This window comes from Haliotis rubra, unplaced genomic scaffold, assembly GCF_003918875.1.
Source record: "Haliotis rubra isolate DU_JTF1 unplaced genomic scaffold, ASM391887v1 Scf1606, whole genome shotgun sequence".
In the NCBI taxonomy this organism is placed as follows: domain Eukaryota; kingdom Metazoa; phylum Mollusca; class Gastropoda; order Lepetellida; family Haliotidae; genus Haliotis; species Haliotis rubra.
Genome location: NW_025765566.1, coordinates 6,259 through 25,035, shown reverse-complemented (window position 1 = coordinate 25,035; position 18,777 = coordinate 6,259). Strand labels below are relative to the sequence as shown.

The window sequence follows — 18,777 nt, the reverse complement described above, 5'->3', positions numbered from 1 at the left end:
CTCTCCTTCAAGAAAATACAAAGGCCTGTACTAACACCATGCAAGAGCTGCTCCCTCAACAACAAATCTCTAATTCCCTCCCAAGTCCTAGCACTGCCACTAAGATCTACCCACCTATCAAAATAATTCCCAACTCTAACTAAGAACTGAGTAAAGTCTCACCCATCTCTATCCGAGCTGTCCTGAACTTCTGTCGGAACCCTTCCTCAGTCATCTCATACCGCTTCAGCAATGCTTGCTTTACCTCCTTGTAGACCTCCACCTTGTCGGGGTCTAATCGAGAGTAAACGTCAAGTGCCTTACCCTTCAATAAGGTGCTGAGAAAGGTTGCCCACCGAACCTCTGGCCATGCCTGTGACTTGGCTACACGCTCAAACCTTTGTAAATAAGCATCGATGTTATCTCTCTGGTCATCAAAAGGTGGCATCTTAGGCACATAAGTAACAGATGGTGGCTTACCTTCCTGCTTTATACCTTCACCTACAGTACCCTTCTCCCCCTCTAACTGCAGCTTCTTCTCCTCTAAGTCTAACTTCATGCTCTCTAACTTCATAACCCTTTCCTTTTCCTTGTCCTCATTCTCCAATCTAAGTTTCTCTATCTCTAGTTTCTTCATCTCCCGAACCCTTTCCCGGTCATCCCGTTCTAATCTATCCTTCTCCCTCTCCCTCTCTAAATCTGTCTGTTCCCTTACAAACTGCTGTAAATTCTCCCCTGTATAACCTAACTCCTTGCCCAATTTACATATGCCCACTAAATCCATAGTGAAACTAAGCAAAGTATCTACAGGTAAAAATGTATACTATCTAATACAAGGTAAGGTTTGAACAAAGGGACCCGTTATACCTCAGCACCCTACAGCCACTAGTACCAAGCAATGAAAAATGTGAAGGAAACCAGGCGCACGACACCCAATATACGAGCGTACCACACTCATACGAAAAGTAATTTGGAAATTACTAAATGGACCTACATATCTCACATGTGACAAAAAAAAACCAAATCCCACCGCTGCCACCAAAATGTCACAATGCGAGATAAAACAAAGGTGGTGTTGAAATAAATATAATTTATTTCAAAACAAAATGAAATGGAAAATCAAGAAAAGTTCAAATATTCAGCTTGCACACCCCTTTCTCACCTCAAATACATTCATCCAAACATCTCAGTCATATATCACTCAAATACACCTTCAGTACATCACTCAAATACACACTCAGTACTCCATTACACCAGCGGTACCCAATACACTCATACTCCTATACACAATACACAAATCAAATATAGGCATACAAATGAAACATTTACAAAAAATGTAATATTCCAGTCCATATCTATTTGACGATCGGCTCCTATACAGGAGGTTGCACAGATTAATGGTATGTACAGTTCACGTCCTCACGAACACGGTCACACCCTGTCTGACGATACCCTGAGGCTACCCTGCCCTCCATACTTGTCACTGGACAACGTCCGGTCACAACACTGGTGAGAGGCACTGGTGAGAGGCATCGCTTAGCTGGTCAGCATACTTGGAGTTGACCCGCCACACTCAACCGGCAATACCTTGAGGCTACCCTGCCCTCCATACTTGGCACTGGACAACGTCCGGTCACAACACTGGTGAGAGGCATCACTTCGCTGGTCAGCATACTTGGTGTTGACCCGCCACACTCAACTAGCCAGCACACAGGCCGTCAAGCCAATACGGCCCCGACAGCCATGATAATTTTCCTGGCTCAGCTTTCACACCGTCGCTCCGCTCTATCATATCACGACTGCACCCGTCACATCAAACCGTCCACTTTTATGACTAAGTCGCAGAAACTGCCTGCTTTTCACGTGCAATCTCACTTCGCACACAGCCCAACTGCACGTACACTCACTCAACCGACACATACAGTTCAACCACACTATAAGAAACATCCAACGTATATACAGCTCAACCACATGTGATCTTGACATTGCCGATAGGGATTTTACGAGAACGGGAAATATGGCGATTATAGAACAGAGGTTCGTAGGAAGATATGACAAGTAACCTTTGTGGGAAGAGAATGTCAGTGTCATTGAGTAACATTTTTCATCAACAACTGTTCTCTGAAGGGATATCTCACTTTTTCAAAGAACAGTCTCCCAGAACTTCATGCCGTGCGTCTTAGAGCACGAGATCCACGTTACTGCTTGCAAGGGCAGTGAGGATTTTCCCACAGGTTTCTGTCTTGACAACGTGAGAGATGTTACGCTTCGTACAGCTCTCGCCATCAGAAAGAGGATGATGCAGACTTTTCCATGCAGAGCTCTTGTCGAGCTAGAGATATTGCTCGAATATCGTACTCACTTGAAAAGGTCCCCGTGATCGTGTGGGTGGGCTGCACAGATCAAGCTTACAGGCTCACCTCACATGGCTGACACTTAGTAGTCTCACTGTCCTTATGAGGACACTGCATCACCTAATGCAGGAACAGATAGTTTACCTTTGGATAAATGTATTAAGTTCATAAGTAGAGATCTTTGAAAGAGTCTTTATGTCTAGTTTCCTCCTTAAGGATCCCTGTGAGCCTTCTGCCTTTGTCCCCACTGTTGACCGTGCACTCGGAAAGCGTTTTTTTGTCATAATCTTTCAGGTTCTGCAGCAACTGCAATGTCTTTAAGTGAGTGAGTGAGGTCAGGAATATTCCAGCTATATGGCGGTGGTCTGTAAATAATCGAGTCTGGACCAGACAATCCAGTGATCAACAGCATGAGCATCGATCTACGCAATTGGGATATGATGACTTGTCAACAAAGTCAGCGAGCCTGACCACCCGATCCCGTTAGTCGCCTCTTACGACAAGCATTGGTTACTGAAGATCAATATTCCAAGCCGGACCTTCACGGGTCACAATATCTTTAAAGCTAAGGACGATAGACTGCTGTTCCTGCTCACTAACAAGCACGTCCTCTACACCCATGAGGCACGAATTATCGTAGCTCCTACCATTGATGAGGACCATGACAAGTTAGTTAGGAACAGGAGATATGCCATAAAAATACCACAGCATTCGGGACACAGAGTACTGTTAGTGACTGACGAGACCATCGTTATAGGTTACATCCAGAGGGAGGAAGGAAAATAATATTAACAGAACGTGGTTACGCTTTTGTTCAGATTGACGGACTCGATCAGTTGCAGAGTAGAACCTTGTCACTTACCGGAGAAGATCAGCATCTTAGTAGATTGCCTTACCCAAAGAAGGTGGTGGGGTAGCCTAGTGGTTAAAACGTTGGCTTGTCACGCCCAAGACCCGGGTTCGATTCCCCACATGGGCACAATGTGTTAAGCCCATTTCTGGTGTCCCCCGCTGTGATATTGCTGGAATATTGCTAAAAGCGGCGTAAAACTAAACTCAGTCAGTCAGTTACCCAAAGAACAGAAGGCCATTCCAACAGAATTCTCACTCACCCAGAAGTGTTCCCATGGATTATCACGGGCCTCATTTCGATCTCTCCCTATTTGTCTGAACATCATGTTACTTCAGTCAGCTACCAGACCCTCACAGTTTACAAATTCTTGGCAATGGTGTGCTGAATTTCGGATCGCTCTTGACATTCTCGGAGAACCGTCCAGAGTTTATGGCTAAGGATCAGCCCTCAGTAGTTGGACAACTGGAGCACAGAAAATACTCAACCCCTGTGTTAAACAAGAACGTGGATTTACGAACACTATAATAAGAAACATATAGGCAATACCAAAGGAGACGTTTACAGAGCCAAATGTGCTCTCTTCAGTAATACATATTATACTCTTTAAAAAGTAGAGGAACTTCATTTTTGATTTATGATTGAAAAAAAAATGGGAGATATATCGGGAGTCAATCAATGTTGATGTGATGATAATGAATATTTTGAAAGTGCATCACCACTTGCACTTCCTTATGACAATAGTTGTTTGTACAGTAATTGCTCTTGAAAGATGATTGGTGTTTGATGTGAAAATGGCATGTGTACGATTTTCATTTTCAAACAAAGCAACCAACAAACAAAAAACGTCAGGAAACAAACACTAACAACATTGTGATGCAAGATGATTGTCATAATTAATGGTCTACAGTGATTTATCGACCTTCTTGAAAACAGTAAATATAAAGAATGACACCCCATGTACGTGTATGGGGCTACTGCGTTGTCCATCTAAGTAAACTTAAAGGAGAATACGAACGAAAACAAAACTTTTGATATACTGTAAAGGATATTCTAAAAGTCACATTCCGTGATTAAAATTGAACAAAAAGTTTGTAAAATAGCAATAAAAACACAAAAAACGTCTTCTGCAAATGATTATGCCCTAAAAAATAGCATTACTGTTATTATTGCTAAAATACCTGGAATTTGTGTTGAAAAAAAAGAGGAAACAATGATGGAATTTGACTTCAAGTTTACTCAAAACCAACTTCTGACGAGGTTGATTGACCGAAAGCAATTACGTCATCGAACAATTCAAGTGACAATACAACAGAACGTGGCGATATTCGACCTTGGCCTTTGACAAGACCATGGCCTGCAACATGTCCAACTATGTCAGACACAACGTCAGTTTTCAGTGTTCGGTTTTGGTCCAACAACAACGTTAATAGTGCAATTGTTAAGGTTAGCACCCGCAAGAAAGCCAACATTACCGCTATAGTGGGAATTCGGGCTGCTTTGACTTGTTTGCCCCAGAATATCTGCCGGTCCAAAGCCAATGTCGAATGAACCGTAAGCCCACGCACCCACTATGACCACACTTGACAACAGAACTGATAGTGGCCCATCGTTAAGGTTGAGCGGTCCAATATCATTTGCAGCGGCCCGCAAATTTCTGATAATAGGAGGGCCGTTGCATGATAATTCCATGTATTTTAGCTATAAATATAGTTATAAACAGCAACAGACAGGCGAAGAGTTAACAATGGACAGGTAAAGAAAGGAATAGCACTTTCTTGGACCAGTTGATGTGATGGCAGAAACGGTCAAGTGGGATGACCAATTAAGGCTATAAATGTCATATACAGTACAACCAGAACTTATTGAGAATTTAATGATTGTAAATTTTTATATTTTTTTTTCACTCATTACTCACGTATTAAATGTGAAAATTAGCAGAACATAACTCCAGATTCAAAGACAGGTGAACAGTTAGTATTTTGTCAAGTCACCATGGGCAGCAATGCAGGCTTCAATGCGGTGGGGCATACTACTGATCAAAGAAGTTAGAAAGTCGTGGTCCATGCTATCCCAATATCGGACCACCTCTTCTTTCATTTCAGCAATATTTGTCTGATTATTCTTATTGACACTTTCCTTCATAAGTCCCCAAACATTTTCTATTGGATTTAGGTCAGGGCTATAGCTTGGCCAATCTAATAATGTCATATTTTGGGTCCGAAACCAGGCCTGTGAATGCTTTGAACGATGTTTTGGGTCGTTGTCCTGCTGGAAAATCCATAAATTTCCATAGAACACGTGAGCAGATAGAAGTAAATGTCCCTCGAGAATATCTGTGTACCGCTCACTGTTCATATTCCCTTCAAATACATAGAGGGGCGTTGCCCCTAACACAGATATGCCACCCCACACGTTAAATTTCGGACTGTTCTAATTGTCTCCTTACAGACAGCCACAGTTCCTCTATCAATCATATCCAGCCTTAAGTTTTCTAAACTCCTTCGTTTGTTTTTAGAAATAAGAATACCAAGCCGCCTCCTGTCACCAACAGTCAATTTTCTGGGCCTACCTGCGCCTCCCTGGTGCTCAATGCCATATCCATTTGCAATATTTTTCAAAACACGATAAACAGTGGACAAAGGGCCGCCTGTTCTACTTGAAATCACTTTAGCTGATCTGATGTCCTTGTTATAATACTCTAAAATCAACTTCCTCTTCTCTGTATCATCCATACTGAGGATCACTGAAAATGTCGTCTGCTAGCAAGTAAACAAAGGGGGATAACTCTTCATAAACTAATAAAAAAGGATTAACGGAGTTGTCTCTCTTGAATGAAACCAAGCACTTGATAGCTGGTCAAGGTTGTTTACACTAGAAATCCAATTAAACATATTCCTAAAATTCTCAATAATTTCTGGTCATACTATACATGTACAGTAACCAATTAAAGTGGTACAGGGTGGCTGACAAGTCAGTGTACACTGCGGTAGTGAAAAGGATTAAGTGAGTGAGTGAGTGAGTTAATATTTAACGTCACATCGGCAATATTTGACGTGACGAGAACATGCGATATTAGAATGAAATATATGTATATTATAAAAAAACCTGCCGACGAAGGACAGTAAAAATACTAGATAATCACAGCTATCAATATAAAACTAGCGAACAAAGCTAAAACATTCCAATTAAAGAAGACAATACAATGTAAAAATGGGCTATAAATCGCCAACAACTGAAGGTAGATCACCATACTAGAGACCATGGGGACTTACAGTGCCTTTGCTACCTGCATGGACCCTAGTTGGATTTACACCATCCCTTCAGCCATTGGCGACAGAAGAGAAATCTAGCCATAAATTAAAAACACACTTATTCTACGATTAAAAAGCAGGTACACTTAAATTGACTTTGAAAGTTTTGGGACTTACGTACCCCCTCAGGAGGACAATAATTTTACGCTACGTCAACCCCCTTTGAGGGTACAGCCACTAACAATCTAAGTTGCTAATCTAAACTACCAATAATAAAATATATACCTATTTACAAATCAGTCAACAAATCTAATTTTTAAAATGCAAGAATTAAATGAGAACTGACATTATTAAAAAGATCCTTCAGTGTTTTGGATGTGAAATAGATATCCCTTGTGATGGAATATTCAATGCAGTCAAGCAAGACATGCTTGACTGTGATCCTTTCATCACAAGGGATACAAAACGGAGGATCGTCGCCTTTCAATAAATATTCATGAGTATATCTGGTATGGCCAATGCGACATCGTCGCATAATGACCTCCTCAAATCTGGACTGACAACCCAAGTAGGTATTACCAATGTAGGGTTTTATTGCATGTAATTTATTAATACCCACTTGGGTGTCCCACTTCTTTGCATTAGATCGCGGATGTATGTTCGAATGCTGGCTTTATAATCAGAGTATGGGATAAGAAGTGGTGTCACAGATTTGTTGAGGGCTGCCTTAGCAGCAATATCAGCCATGGTGTTCCCAGAAATGCCAACGTGGCTGGGTAACCAACAAAAGACGATGTCGCATTGGCCAGTAGCAAGTTCATTGTACAATTCAATAATTTCTAATAAAAGTGGATGTTTGCAAGAAAGATTTTTAATAGCCTGAAGACACGAAAGAGAATCTGAAAAGATGATATATTGTTTATATTTACGGTGTTTATTAATATATTTAAGAGCTGTTAAGATGGCGTTTGCTTCTGCTGTAAATATAGAGCTGTTATCTGGTAATCTAGAAGATATTGTTCTGGATCCAATAACAGTGGCACATGCCACTGCGCCACCATCCTTGGACCCATCTGTAAATAAGGATTTGTATGTAGTATATTTATTTCTTAATTGACTAAATTCTTGTTTATACTGTAATTCATTTGTTGCTGATTTTTTAAATGTAGTTAATGTTAGATCAACTTGTGGCCTAACCAATTGCCAAGGCGGAGAAGAAAGAAAACGGGAAGGAGCTATATGTTCTAGCTCAATGCCAGCAGCAGAAAGAAAAGGTTTCACTCTTATACCAAGAGGCGGAACAAGAGAAGGCTTCTTGTTATACAGATCTTCATATAGTGGATTAAAGACACAGTTATATGCAGGGTTTGACTCATTTGAATAAAGTTTTGTAATATACTGTAAAGTTAATTTTATACGGCGTTGTGTAAGTGATGGCTCATCAGCCTCGACATAGAGGCTGTCAACAGGTGAAGTTCTAAAGGAACCAAGACATAGTCTTAGACCTTGGTGGTGGACAGAATCTAAAAGTTTAAGATTACTGTTGCAGGCTCAACCATATACGATGGAGCCATAATCAAGTTTGGAACGTACCAATGATCGATATAATTTTAGGAGGGTAGCTTGATCCCCCCCCCACCCCCACACACACTTAGAATTGGAAACGACTTTCAACAAGTCAAGTGCCTTCAAGCATTTAGTTTTTAGGGACTTGATATGGGGAAGAAAAGTTAGATGCGAGTCAAAAATTAAACCCAGGAACTTGGCCTCCTTTACGACTTTGATGGGAGTGCCATTGAGAAACAGTTCCGGGTCTTTATGCGGCTTATATTTAAGACACCATTTATGTATTTTATTTAAACACAGCTGCATTTGCCGTTCAATAGTATGCATATTCTTACCCCGACAAGAAATATTAAAATCATCCACAAAAAGTGATCCATCAATTGAATCGTTTAAAACCTTTGATAAACTGTTAATCTTGATGCTAAACAGTGTTACAGACAAAATGCTGCCTTGTGGGACTCCCTGATCCTGATTATAATGGTCAGACAGGGTTGAACCCACTCGGACTTGAAATTGCCTGTTATTTAAAAGTTGGATATAAATTGAGGCAAACGGCCTCGTAATCCAAAGTCATGTAAATCTTTAAAATCCCATGTTTCCATGTTGTGTCGTATGCTTTTTCTAAATCGAAAAGATCGACACTGCATGTTGTTTATTAATTATGGCATTTTTCACAAAAGATTCTAAGCGCACTAAATGATCGATGGTACTACGGTTTTTACGGAAACCACATTGTATATTAGTTATAAGGTGATTGGTTTCCAAGTACCAAACAAGTCGATTATTTATCATGCGTTCCATGGTCTTGCAAACACAGCTAGTTAATGAAATTGGCCTATAATTGGAAGGATCAGTATGATCACGTCCAGGTTTAGGGATGGGCACAATTATAGCATCGCGCCACGACGAAGGAAATTGTCCAGATGTCCAAATGTCATCAAAAATAAATAAGAGCGTCTCTAAACATGATTCAGGCAAGTGCTTCAGGAGTTGATAATGTATACCATCAGCTCCTGAAGCAGTATCGTGAGCTTGGTCAAGAGCAGTATGAAGCTCATGTATCGAAAAGGTTTCATTGTAGTCTTCCCCATTGTCTGAATTGAAATTAATAGATTTCTTTTCCTGCTGTCTTTGATATTTCTGGAATTCAGGTACATAGTTAGATGAGGAAGAATGTTTGGCCAAAGTTTCTCCAAGTTTATTTGCTATGTCAGATTTATCAGTTAATAATTCATCTCCACTTTTTAGATGCTTAATGCTAGATTTAGATCCCTTACCTTTTATTTTCTGAATCATGTTCCACACCTTTGATATTGGCGTGCGCGAATTGATGTTTGAGACATAGTTTCGCCAAGATTGGCGTTTATTTTGTTTAAAAGTACGCCGTGCTTTGGCGTTTAAAATTCTAAATTTGTTTAAATTGTGGACCATAGGATGGCGACGGAAATAATGTTCAGCTTTCTTTCGTGCCTTGCGAGCTTGTTTGCATTCAGCGTTAAACCATGGTTTACGTACATGAGGAACTGCAGAGGATTTGGGGATACACTTCTCAGCTATGTGTCTGAGCTCATCTGAAAAACAGTTGATGGCATCAGGAAGATCATGAAAAAGTTCTGGTTTGAGTATGTCAGCACAGAAAGTTTCATATAAAGGCCAGTTAGCCTTCTTAAAGTTCCATCTTGATGATGGAGGAACATCAGATGGATTCACGGGTTTGAGAATTGTTGGGAAATGGTCACTTCCACACAGGTCGTCGTGGACTGACCACTCGAATTCACTCAATAAGTCTGAGGTAGTAATTGATAAATCAAGAGCTGAATAAGTTCCTGTGCCAGGATCTAAATATGTGCTAGAACCGTCATTATATATGCATAAATCATTGTCTGAACAAAAGTCTTCTAAGAGTTTACCTTTAGCATTAGTTGTTGTAACACCCCAGAGCGGGTTGTGGCCATTTAAATCTCCCATAATGATACACGGTTTTGGGAGTTGGTCATATAAATTTTGAAGATCAGTCTTCTGAATGACTGAAGATGGTGAGATATACAAAGAACATAATGTGAATGCAACGTGTAAAGTGAGTCGCACTGCAACTGCTTGAAGATGAGAAGTAAGTGTAATAGGGCTATGGATAACATTCTGTTTGACTAGGATTGAAGAACCTCCAGTGGCCCTGTCACCCGGAGGTGAGAAAGAATGATAAGCATTGAAATAAAGTAGGTCAAAAGGATCTGTCTGCTTTAAATAAGTCTCCTGCAAACAGAATGCTGACGGCATACAATCCTGGACTAATAACAGTAATTCATTATAATTATGCCTTAGTCCTCTGCAATTCCACTGTACGATGGTGTTGGAATTAACTATCTTTTCGGCAGATTTATTGGGGATCTACCCCGCACTGTTTTGGAGGGCGACAAGCTGTGTGCCCTATATTGGACGTTTTCGGACACGTCCATGTCCTCAAGTGATCCATATTTGTTGTAAAGTTTGATTTTATTTTCAGACCCTTTTGGGGCTCTGCCACTTTGTTTTTTTGAATAATCAGGCTTAGGTTTAGTCATGCCTTTAGCAATTTGATGGACATTAGATAGCGATTGAGACTTTGTGGTTGACTGAGAGGATGCGTCAGGATCAGGAACTTGCTCTGATTGAGTTTGAGACATGCCAGAAAGTGGCTCCGCTGTTTGAGTCGATATTGCACTTGAAAAAATCTGAGGAGAATCGGTTTTTACCCAAGTCAAATTTGTTTGGCAGCTGGAAGATGATTTAGGTACTTTAGGAGTTGCCTCAGAAGGTTTTCTGGTTTTTGAAGCATATGTCTCTTGTTGGTCGCATCTTTGTACAAGTTGTTTAGCTTCGGCAAAACTAATATTCTGAGTAAATTTGATTCTGTTTATTTCCATCTGATGTCTCCAAATCGGACACTCTTTAGAGAAAGAGGATGGTCCCCTGAACAATTGGTACACTTTTTGTAAGTACTGTCACAATCTTTCTGTTGTGTGTGTTTTCTCACCACAGTGAGCACACACAACAGACAATGTGCAGGTATTGACGCCATGACCATACTTCTGGCACTTGAAGCATCTCAGTGGATTTGGTATGTATGTATCCACTTTGATGTGACAGTAACCAGCCTTTATTGACTTTGGAGCAGTTGGAGTCGAGAAAGAGAACAGATACGTGTTGGTTGGATGGGTTTCATTATTTTTCCGGGTTGTGAAGCGTTTAACATACATAACACGTTGTTCTTTCATCTCGGAGACAATATCTATTTCCAGCATGTCAGTAAAAAGTCTATCCCGGTCTCTTACTATGCCCTTGCTGGTGTTAAGCGTTCGGTGGGCAGAGACTGATACAGGAATGCCGACAAATGAGTCAGTTGACAGGAGGTTGGTAGCCTGTGGTTTTCTACTACATTCAACTAGAAGTGCACCTGTCCGCAAACGTTTAATGTTTTTAACATCTCCTGCAATGCCTTGTATGCCTTTTGATACAGCAAAAGGGTTCAGCTTTAAAGGTGTTTTGTCAACGGTCTCAATCACAATGAAACGTGGCCAGTAGTCAATGGATGTGGGCAGTCTTTGGTCGTTAACATCAGGATCAGTGTCAAGTGGACGTTTCTTTTTTGCAATGGGGGTTTCGTAAGCCATAGTTATTGTTGAATGGTTCATCATCCGAGCTCCCCACCCTCCACGGAGTATCACAAGGACAATGCTAAAAACAGGCGGGCTTCCAGCCTGCAGCACCAAGGATACCCGGACGATATACGCAAGCAGAATAATACAAAGGTAAATATTCCACCTGATTGGCCCATGAGCCACCGCCTTCTGGGCATACGACTCTAGGCAAAAACACATATGAAATTGTGTAGTTGAAATTCAAAAGTTCTAAAAATTCGCCAAGACTTAAAAATAGAAGTTACAATATTCAAAATTTTGTGCAACATTACATAATGTGTGCTCAGGGCTTGGCGTGACCAGCCGATTGGTTGAACCGGGCCCATTCAACCACCCGTCTAGGTGAAGTAAGGGCCGAAGTGGTGTGTTGGGCAAAGGAACACTGTTCCTGGAACCAGTGCCCTCAACCACCAGAATCCCGTCCTCCACCGACACAGGGGCGCAACCCACGGCAAACAGGTTGGTGGACCAAATATGCCCCCGGGTCCACAACGGGGGGGTTGAAGGGCTCTTAGCGTGACCCAGCACCCACCACGAGGAGGTGGCCCTTCATGGGTGCCAATAAGGATTAAGTATACAGATTAGCGTCATATAAATAATTACAATTATTAAGTCTCACATGGCTTGGCCACATAGTTTTTTGGTCTTTAGAAACATTTGGACGATGGCCTTCCTGAGCTAGACGCCACGACAATACTAATGTCAACAGAGAATGTCCATCCTCGACACAATGTGGCTATGTTAATGCACCATGCACTGTATATACGAGAACGTGCATGTACTACTCTCCCATTATAACCGTTTCTATTTCAGATGGTTTGACTCAATGAACGTATATGAGTACATTACTGCAACCACTAATGTGATTACCTCACGGGTGGTCACTATGGAAACTAATGGTTCGACGTGTACTATCTGACAAATCAATAGATGTTAAGCATTGAACAAACATAATTTCTCTTCACTCAAATAGCTGTCACAATTGACTCATTTTCAGGTTGGAATATCCATTGTTTCGACATACACATGAAATGTTTCCCATTCATTCCGTAATGGTTATAACACCACGCATTCTTTCTCTGAGATTCCAAGTACAAAGCAAACCTTTTCGGCTTCTAGTGACACATCATCCAGAAAATGAGCATTTTGCACCTATCAGTGATAATGTGGAAAAACGTCAATCCCCAACAATGTAACAATAGCAACGAGCAGAAAACAGAGACTCAAACGATTCAGCAAACCATAACAGATAAACCAAATGAAAAATCCCGTATAAATGACATTGTACCAGTTCATAGTGAGACAGACAACAACCGCACGGAGGCGAGACGTTTGTGTTTTGGAAGCATACTAACTTCACATAGACAGTTAACCATCCAATACAGAGGAAGCCTCACCACCATGTTTCTGAATGTGTTCGTTCTGCTACATGCCCTGGTCATGACATGTGGAACTGACTTTTCGCCTCTGTACAAGTTACATGAAACAGTCACCAAAGGCTACAATCCACACATTCGACCTATCAAAAACCCAAGACTGGCTACAAATGTGACGGTGGATTTTATGTTGAATTCTGTGGAGGAGGTAAATGAGGCCAGTGAAACGTTAACCTCGTTTGGGACTTTCAACATCACGTGGTACGACGAGTGGTTCGTGTGGAACATTTCAGACCATGCCAACATTCAGAATATTATTGCCACTACATCAAGTGTGGAAGCCAGATCTGGTTGTGGCAAATGCCGTTGAAGACTTTGGGTTTTTTGTCAGATGCAGAAGGACTCGTGTCTGTGACCAACACAGGATTTGTCACCTGGTACCGGACGATAAGACAGATCACTAAATGCTCCATGGACATGAGCAGGTTTCCCATAGACAAACAGACGTGTAGCCTGCGTATTGTTCAGAAGACATCCAATAGTAATGATGTGTTTGTGCAAGGTGGGTCAGTGATGTCAGACTACACTTCATTTCAAAGTCGAGGGGAATGGATAGAAATGGAAAAGGGTACCAAAACAAAAACTCTTTTCCTCGGGGAAACAACATGGAACGTAATTTCGTTTACATTTACCTTCCAACTGAAGCCCCTGCACTTTGTAATCACAAGTGTCCTGCCTGTCTTTCTGCTGTCGGTTCTCAATCTGGGCGTGTTTCTTCTTCCTCCTGAATCAGGGGAGAAGATCTCGCTATGTATCTCAGTGTTCTTGTCTTATGCCGTCATCCTGACAGATATCAATGAAGATCTACCCCATTCATTCGACTCACTTGTTACCTTCAAAGTCTATCTTCTCACGATGCTGTTGGTCAAAGTGATTACTGTTTTGGCCACCGTCGCCATCTTGAAAAGGTATCACGCTGAGATGGGCGCTCATCAGCTGTCGTCTGCTTCATCCCAGGAAGGACTTGATGGTGGAAATTCAGTGCCTGATGATTGTAAAGGAAAATATCATGAAAGAAAGATGTCAGCAGATGCTCTGAACAGAGTATGTTTTCCAGCCATCAGCTTGATAATGATTGCCACAACAGCAGTTTGTTTAGTTCTCTTACTGTTTTGATCTGTCCTGCTGGAGCAAATCTGACATGACACTGTTTGTCAATCACTATTATTATTATTATTATTATTTTATTATAAATCATTTATATAGCGCTGAGTTCCAGCTAGGCTGTTTTTCCTTCGATCATAGGATGGCAGTCTCAACGGCACTTTGTATTATCAATCTCAGCTACGAGGGGGGCATACAACTCTTGGTGCTACTAGGCATACCGAGTTAATGTGGCTTTCCCATCCTTACGAGGTACCCTACCATTGATGAGGACCATGACAAGTTAGTTAGGAACAGGAGATATGCCATAAAAATACCACAGCATTCGGGACACAGAGTACTGTTAGTGACTGACGAGACCATCGTTATAGGTTACATCCAGAGGGAGGAAGGAAAATAATATTAACAGAACGTGGTTACGCTTTTGTTCAGATTGACGGACTCGATCAGTTGCAGAGTAGAACCTTGTCACTTACCGGAGAAGATCAGCATCTTAGTAGATTGCCTTACCCAAAGAAGGTGGTGGGGTAGCCTAGTGGTTAAAACGTTGGCTTGTCACGCCCAAGACCCGGGTTCGATTCCCCACATGGGCACAATGTGTTAAGCCCATTTCTGGTGTCCCCCGCTGTGATATTGCTGGAATATTGCTAAAAGCGGCGTAAAACTAAACTCAGTCAGTCAGTTACCCAAAGAACAGAAGGCCATTCCAACAGAATTCTCACTCACCCAGAAGTGTTCCCATGGATTATCACGGGCCTCATTTCGATCTCTCCCTATTTGTCTGAACATCATGTTACTTCAGTCAGCTACCAGACCCTCACAGTTTACAAATTCTTGGCAATGGTGTGCTGAATTTCGGATCGCTCTTGACATTCTCGGAGAACCGTCCAGAGTTTATGGCTAAGGATCAGCCCTCAGTAGTTGGACAACTGGAGCACAGAAAATACTCAACCCCTGTGTTAAACAAGAACGTGGATTTACGAACACTATAATAAGAAACATATAGGCAATACCAAAGGAGACGTTTACAGAGCCAAATGTGCTCTCTTCAGTAATACATATTATACTCTTTAAAAAGTAGAGGAACTTCATTTTTGATTTATGATTGAAAAAAAAATGGGAGATATATCGGTGATTGTCATAATTAATGGTCTACAGTGATTTATCGACCTTCTTGAAAACAGTAAATATAAAGAATGACACCCCATGTACGTGCATGGGGCTACTGCGTTGTCCATCTAAGTAAACTTAAAGGAGAATACGAACGAAAACAAAACTTTTGATATACTGTAAAGGATATTCTAAAAGTCACATTCCGTGATTAAAATTGAACAAAAAGTTTGTAAAATAGCAATAAAAACACAAAAAACGTCTTCTGCAAATGATTATGCCCTAAAAAATAGCATTACTGTTATTATTGCTAAAATACCTGGAATTTGTGTTGAAAAAAAAAAGGAAACAATGATGGAATTTGACTTCAAGTTTACTCAAAACCAACTTCTGACGAGGTTGATTGACCGAAAGCAATTACGTCATCGAACAATTCAAGTGACGTTACAACAGAACGTGGCGATATTCGACCTTGGCCTTTGACAAGACCATGGCCTGCAACATGTCCAACTATGTCAGACACAACGTCAGTTTTCAGTGTTTGGTTTTGGTCCAACAACAACGTTAATAGTGCAATTGTTAAGGTTAGCACCCGCAAGAAAGCCAACATTACCGCTATAGTGGGAATTCGGGCTGCTTTGACTTGTTTGCCCCAGAATATCTGCCGGTCCAAAGCCAATGTCGAATGAACCGTAAGCCCAATGCACCCACTATGACCACACTTCTGACAACAGAACTGATAGTGGCCCATCGTTAAGGTTGAGCGGTCCAATATCATTTGCAGCGGCCCGCAAATTTCTGATAATAGGAGGGCCGTTGCATGATAATTCCATGTATTTTAGCTATAAATATAGTTATAAACAGCAACAGACAGGCGAAGAGTTAACAATGGACAGGTAAAGAAAGGAATAGCACTTTCTTGGACCAGTTGATGTGATGGCAGAAACGGTCAAGTGGATGACCAATTAAGGCTATAAATGTCATATACAGTACAACCAGAACTTATTGAGAATTTAATGATTGTAAATTTTTATATTTTTTTCACTCATTACTCACGTATTAAATGTGAAAATTAGCAGAACATAACTCCAGATTCAAAGACAGGTGAACAGTTAGTATTTTGTCAAGTCACCATGGGCAGCAATGCAGGCTTCAATGCGGTGGGGCATACTACTGATCAAAGAAGTTAGAAAGTCGTTGTCCATGATATCCCAATATCGGACCACCTCTTCTTTCATTTCAGCAATATTTGTCTGATTATTCTTATTGACACTTTCCTTCATAAGTCCCCAAACATTTTCTATTGGATTTAGGTCAGGGCTATAGCTTGGCCAATCTAATAATGTCATATTTTGGGTCCGAAACCAGGCCTGTGAATGCTTTGAACGATGTTTTGGGTCGTTGTCCTGCTGGAAAATCCATAAATTTCCATAGAACACGTGAGCAGATAGAAGTAAATGTCCCTCGAGAATATCTGTGTACCGCTCACTGTTCATATTCCCTTCAAATACATAGAGGGGCGTTGCCCCTAACACAGATATGCCACCCCACACGTTAAATTTCGGACTGTTCTAATTGTCTCCTTACAGACAGCCACAGTTCCTCTATCAATCATATCCAGCCTTAAGTTTTCTAAACTCCTTCGTTTGTTTTTTAGAAATAAGAATACCAAGCCGCCTCCTGTCACCAACAGTCAATTTTCTGGGCCTACCTGCGCCTCCCTGGTGCTCAATGCCATATCCATTTGCAATATTTTTCAAAACACGATAAACAGTGGACAAAGGGCCGCCTGTTCTACTTGAAATCACTTTAGCTGATCTGATGTCCTTGTTATAATACTCTAAAATCAACTTCCTCTTCTCTGTATCATCCATACTGAGGATCACTGAAAATGTCGTCTGCTAGCAAGTAAACAAAGGGGGATAACTCTTCATAAACTAATAAAAAAGGATTAACGGAGTTGTCTCTCTTGAATGAAACCAAGCACTTGATAGCTGGTCAAGGTTGTTTACACTAGAAATCCAATTAAACATATTCCTAAAATTCTCAATAATTTCTGGTCATACTATACATGTACAGTAACCAATTAAAGTGGTACAGGGTGGCTGACAAGTCAGTGTACACTGCGGTAGTGAAAAGGATTAAGTGAGTGAGTGAGTGAGTTAATATTTAACGTCACATCGCCAATATTTCAGCCATATCGTGACGAGAACATGCGATATTAGAATGAAATATATGTATATTATAAAAAAACCTGCCGACGAAGGACAGTAAAAATACTAGATAATCACAGCTATCAATATAAAACTAGCGAACAAAGCTAAAACATTCCAATTAAAGAAGACAATACAATGTAAAAATGGGCTATAAATCGCAAACAACTGAAGGTAGATCACCATACTAGAGACCATGGGGACTTACAGTGCCTTTGCTACCTGCATGGACCCTAGTTGGATTTACACCATCCCTTCAGCCATTGGCGACAGAAGAGAAATCTAGCCATAAATTAAAAAAACACACTTATTCTACGATTAAAAGCAGGTACACTTAAATTGACTTTGAAAGTTTTGGGACTTACGTACCCCCTCAGGAGGACAATAATTTTACGCTACGTCAACCCCTTTGAGGGTACAGCCACTAACAATCTAAGTTGCTAATCTAAACTACCAATAATAAAATATATACCTATTTACAAATCAGTCAACAAATCTAATTTTTTAAGAATGCAAGAATTAAATGAGAACTGACATTATTAAAAAAGATCCTTCAGTGTTTTGATGTGAAATAGATATCCCTTGTGATGGAATATTCAATGCAGTCAAGCAAGACATGCTTGACTGTGATCCTTTCATCACAAGGGATACAAAACGGAGGATCGTCGCCTTCAATAAATATTCATGAGTATATCTGGTATGGCCAATGCGACATCGTCGCATGATGACCTCCTCAAATCTGGACTGACAACCCAAGTAGGTATTACCAATGTAGGGTTTTATTGCATGTAATTTATTAATACCCACTTGGGTGTCCCACTTCTTTTGCATTAGATCGCGGATGTATGTTCGAATGCTGGCTTTATAATCAGAGTATGGGATAAGAAGTGGTGTCACAGATTTGTTGAGGGCTGCCTTTAGCAGCAATATCAGCCATGGTGTTCCCAGAAATGCCAACGTGGCTGGGTAACCAACAAAAGACGATGTCGCATTGGCCAGTAGCAAGTTCATTGTACAATTCAATAATTTCTAATAAAAGTGGATGTTTGCAAGAAAGATTTTTAATAGCCTGAAGACACGAAAGAGAATCTGAAAAGATGATATATTGTTTATATTTACGGTGTTTATTAATATATTTAAGAGCTGTTAAGATGGCGTTTGCTTCTGCTGTAAATATAGAGCTGTTATCTGGTAATCTAGAAGATATTGTTCTGATCCAATAACAGTGGCACAT

The 18,777-nt window shown here is 40.7% G+C and overlaps 1 protein-coding gene across 1 annotated transcript; it reads left to right on the top strand.

The window, feature by feature from the left end:
* Positions 1 to 13,416: 13,416 nt before the first annotated feature.
* LOC124271499 (acetylcholine receptor subunit alpha-like) lies at positions 13,417 to 14,160 on the top strand (the record flags this gene model as incomplete). The annotated part of the gene is made up of 1 exon (XM_046706651.1): positions 13,417 to 14,160. A coding segment is annotated over exon 1 (744 nt), but the record flags the coding sequence as incomplete, so codon positions are not given.
* Positions 14,161 to 18,777: the final 4,617 nt, after the last annotated feature.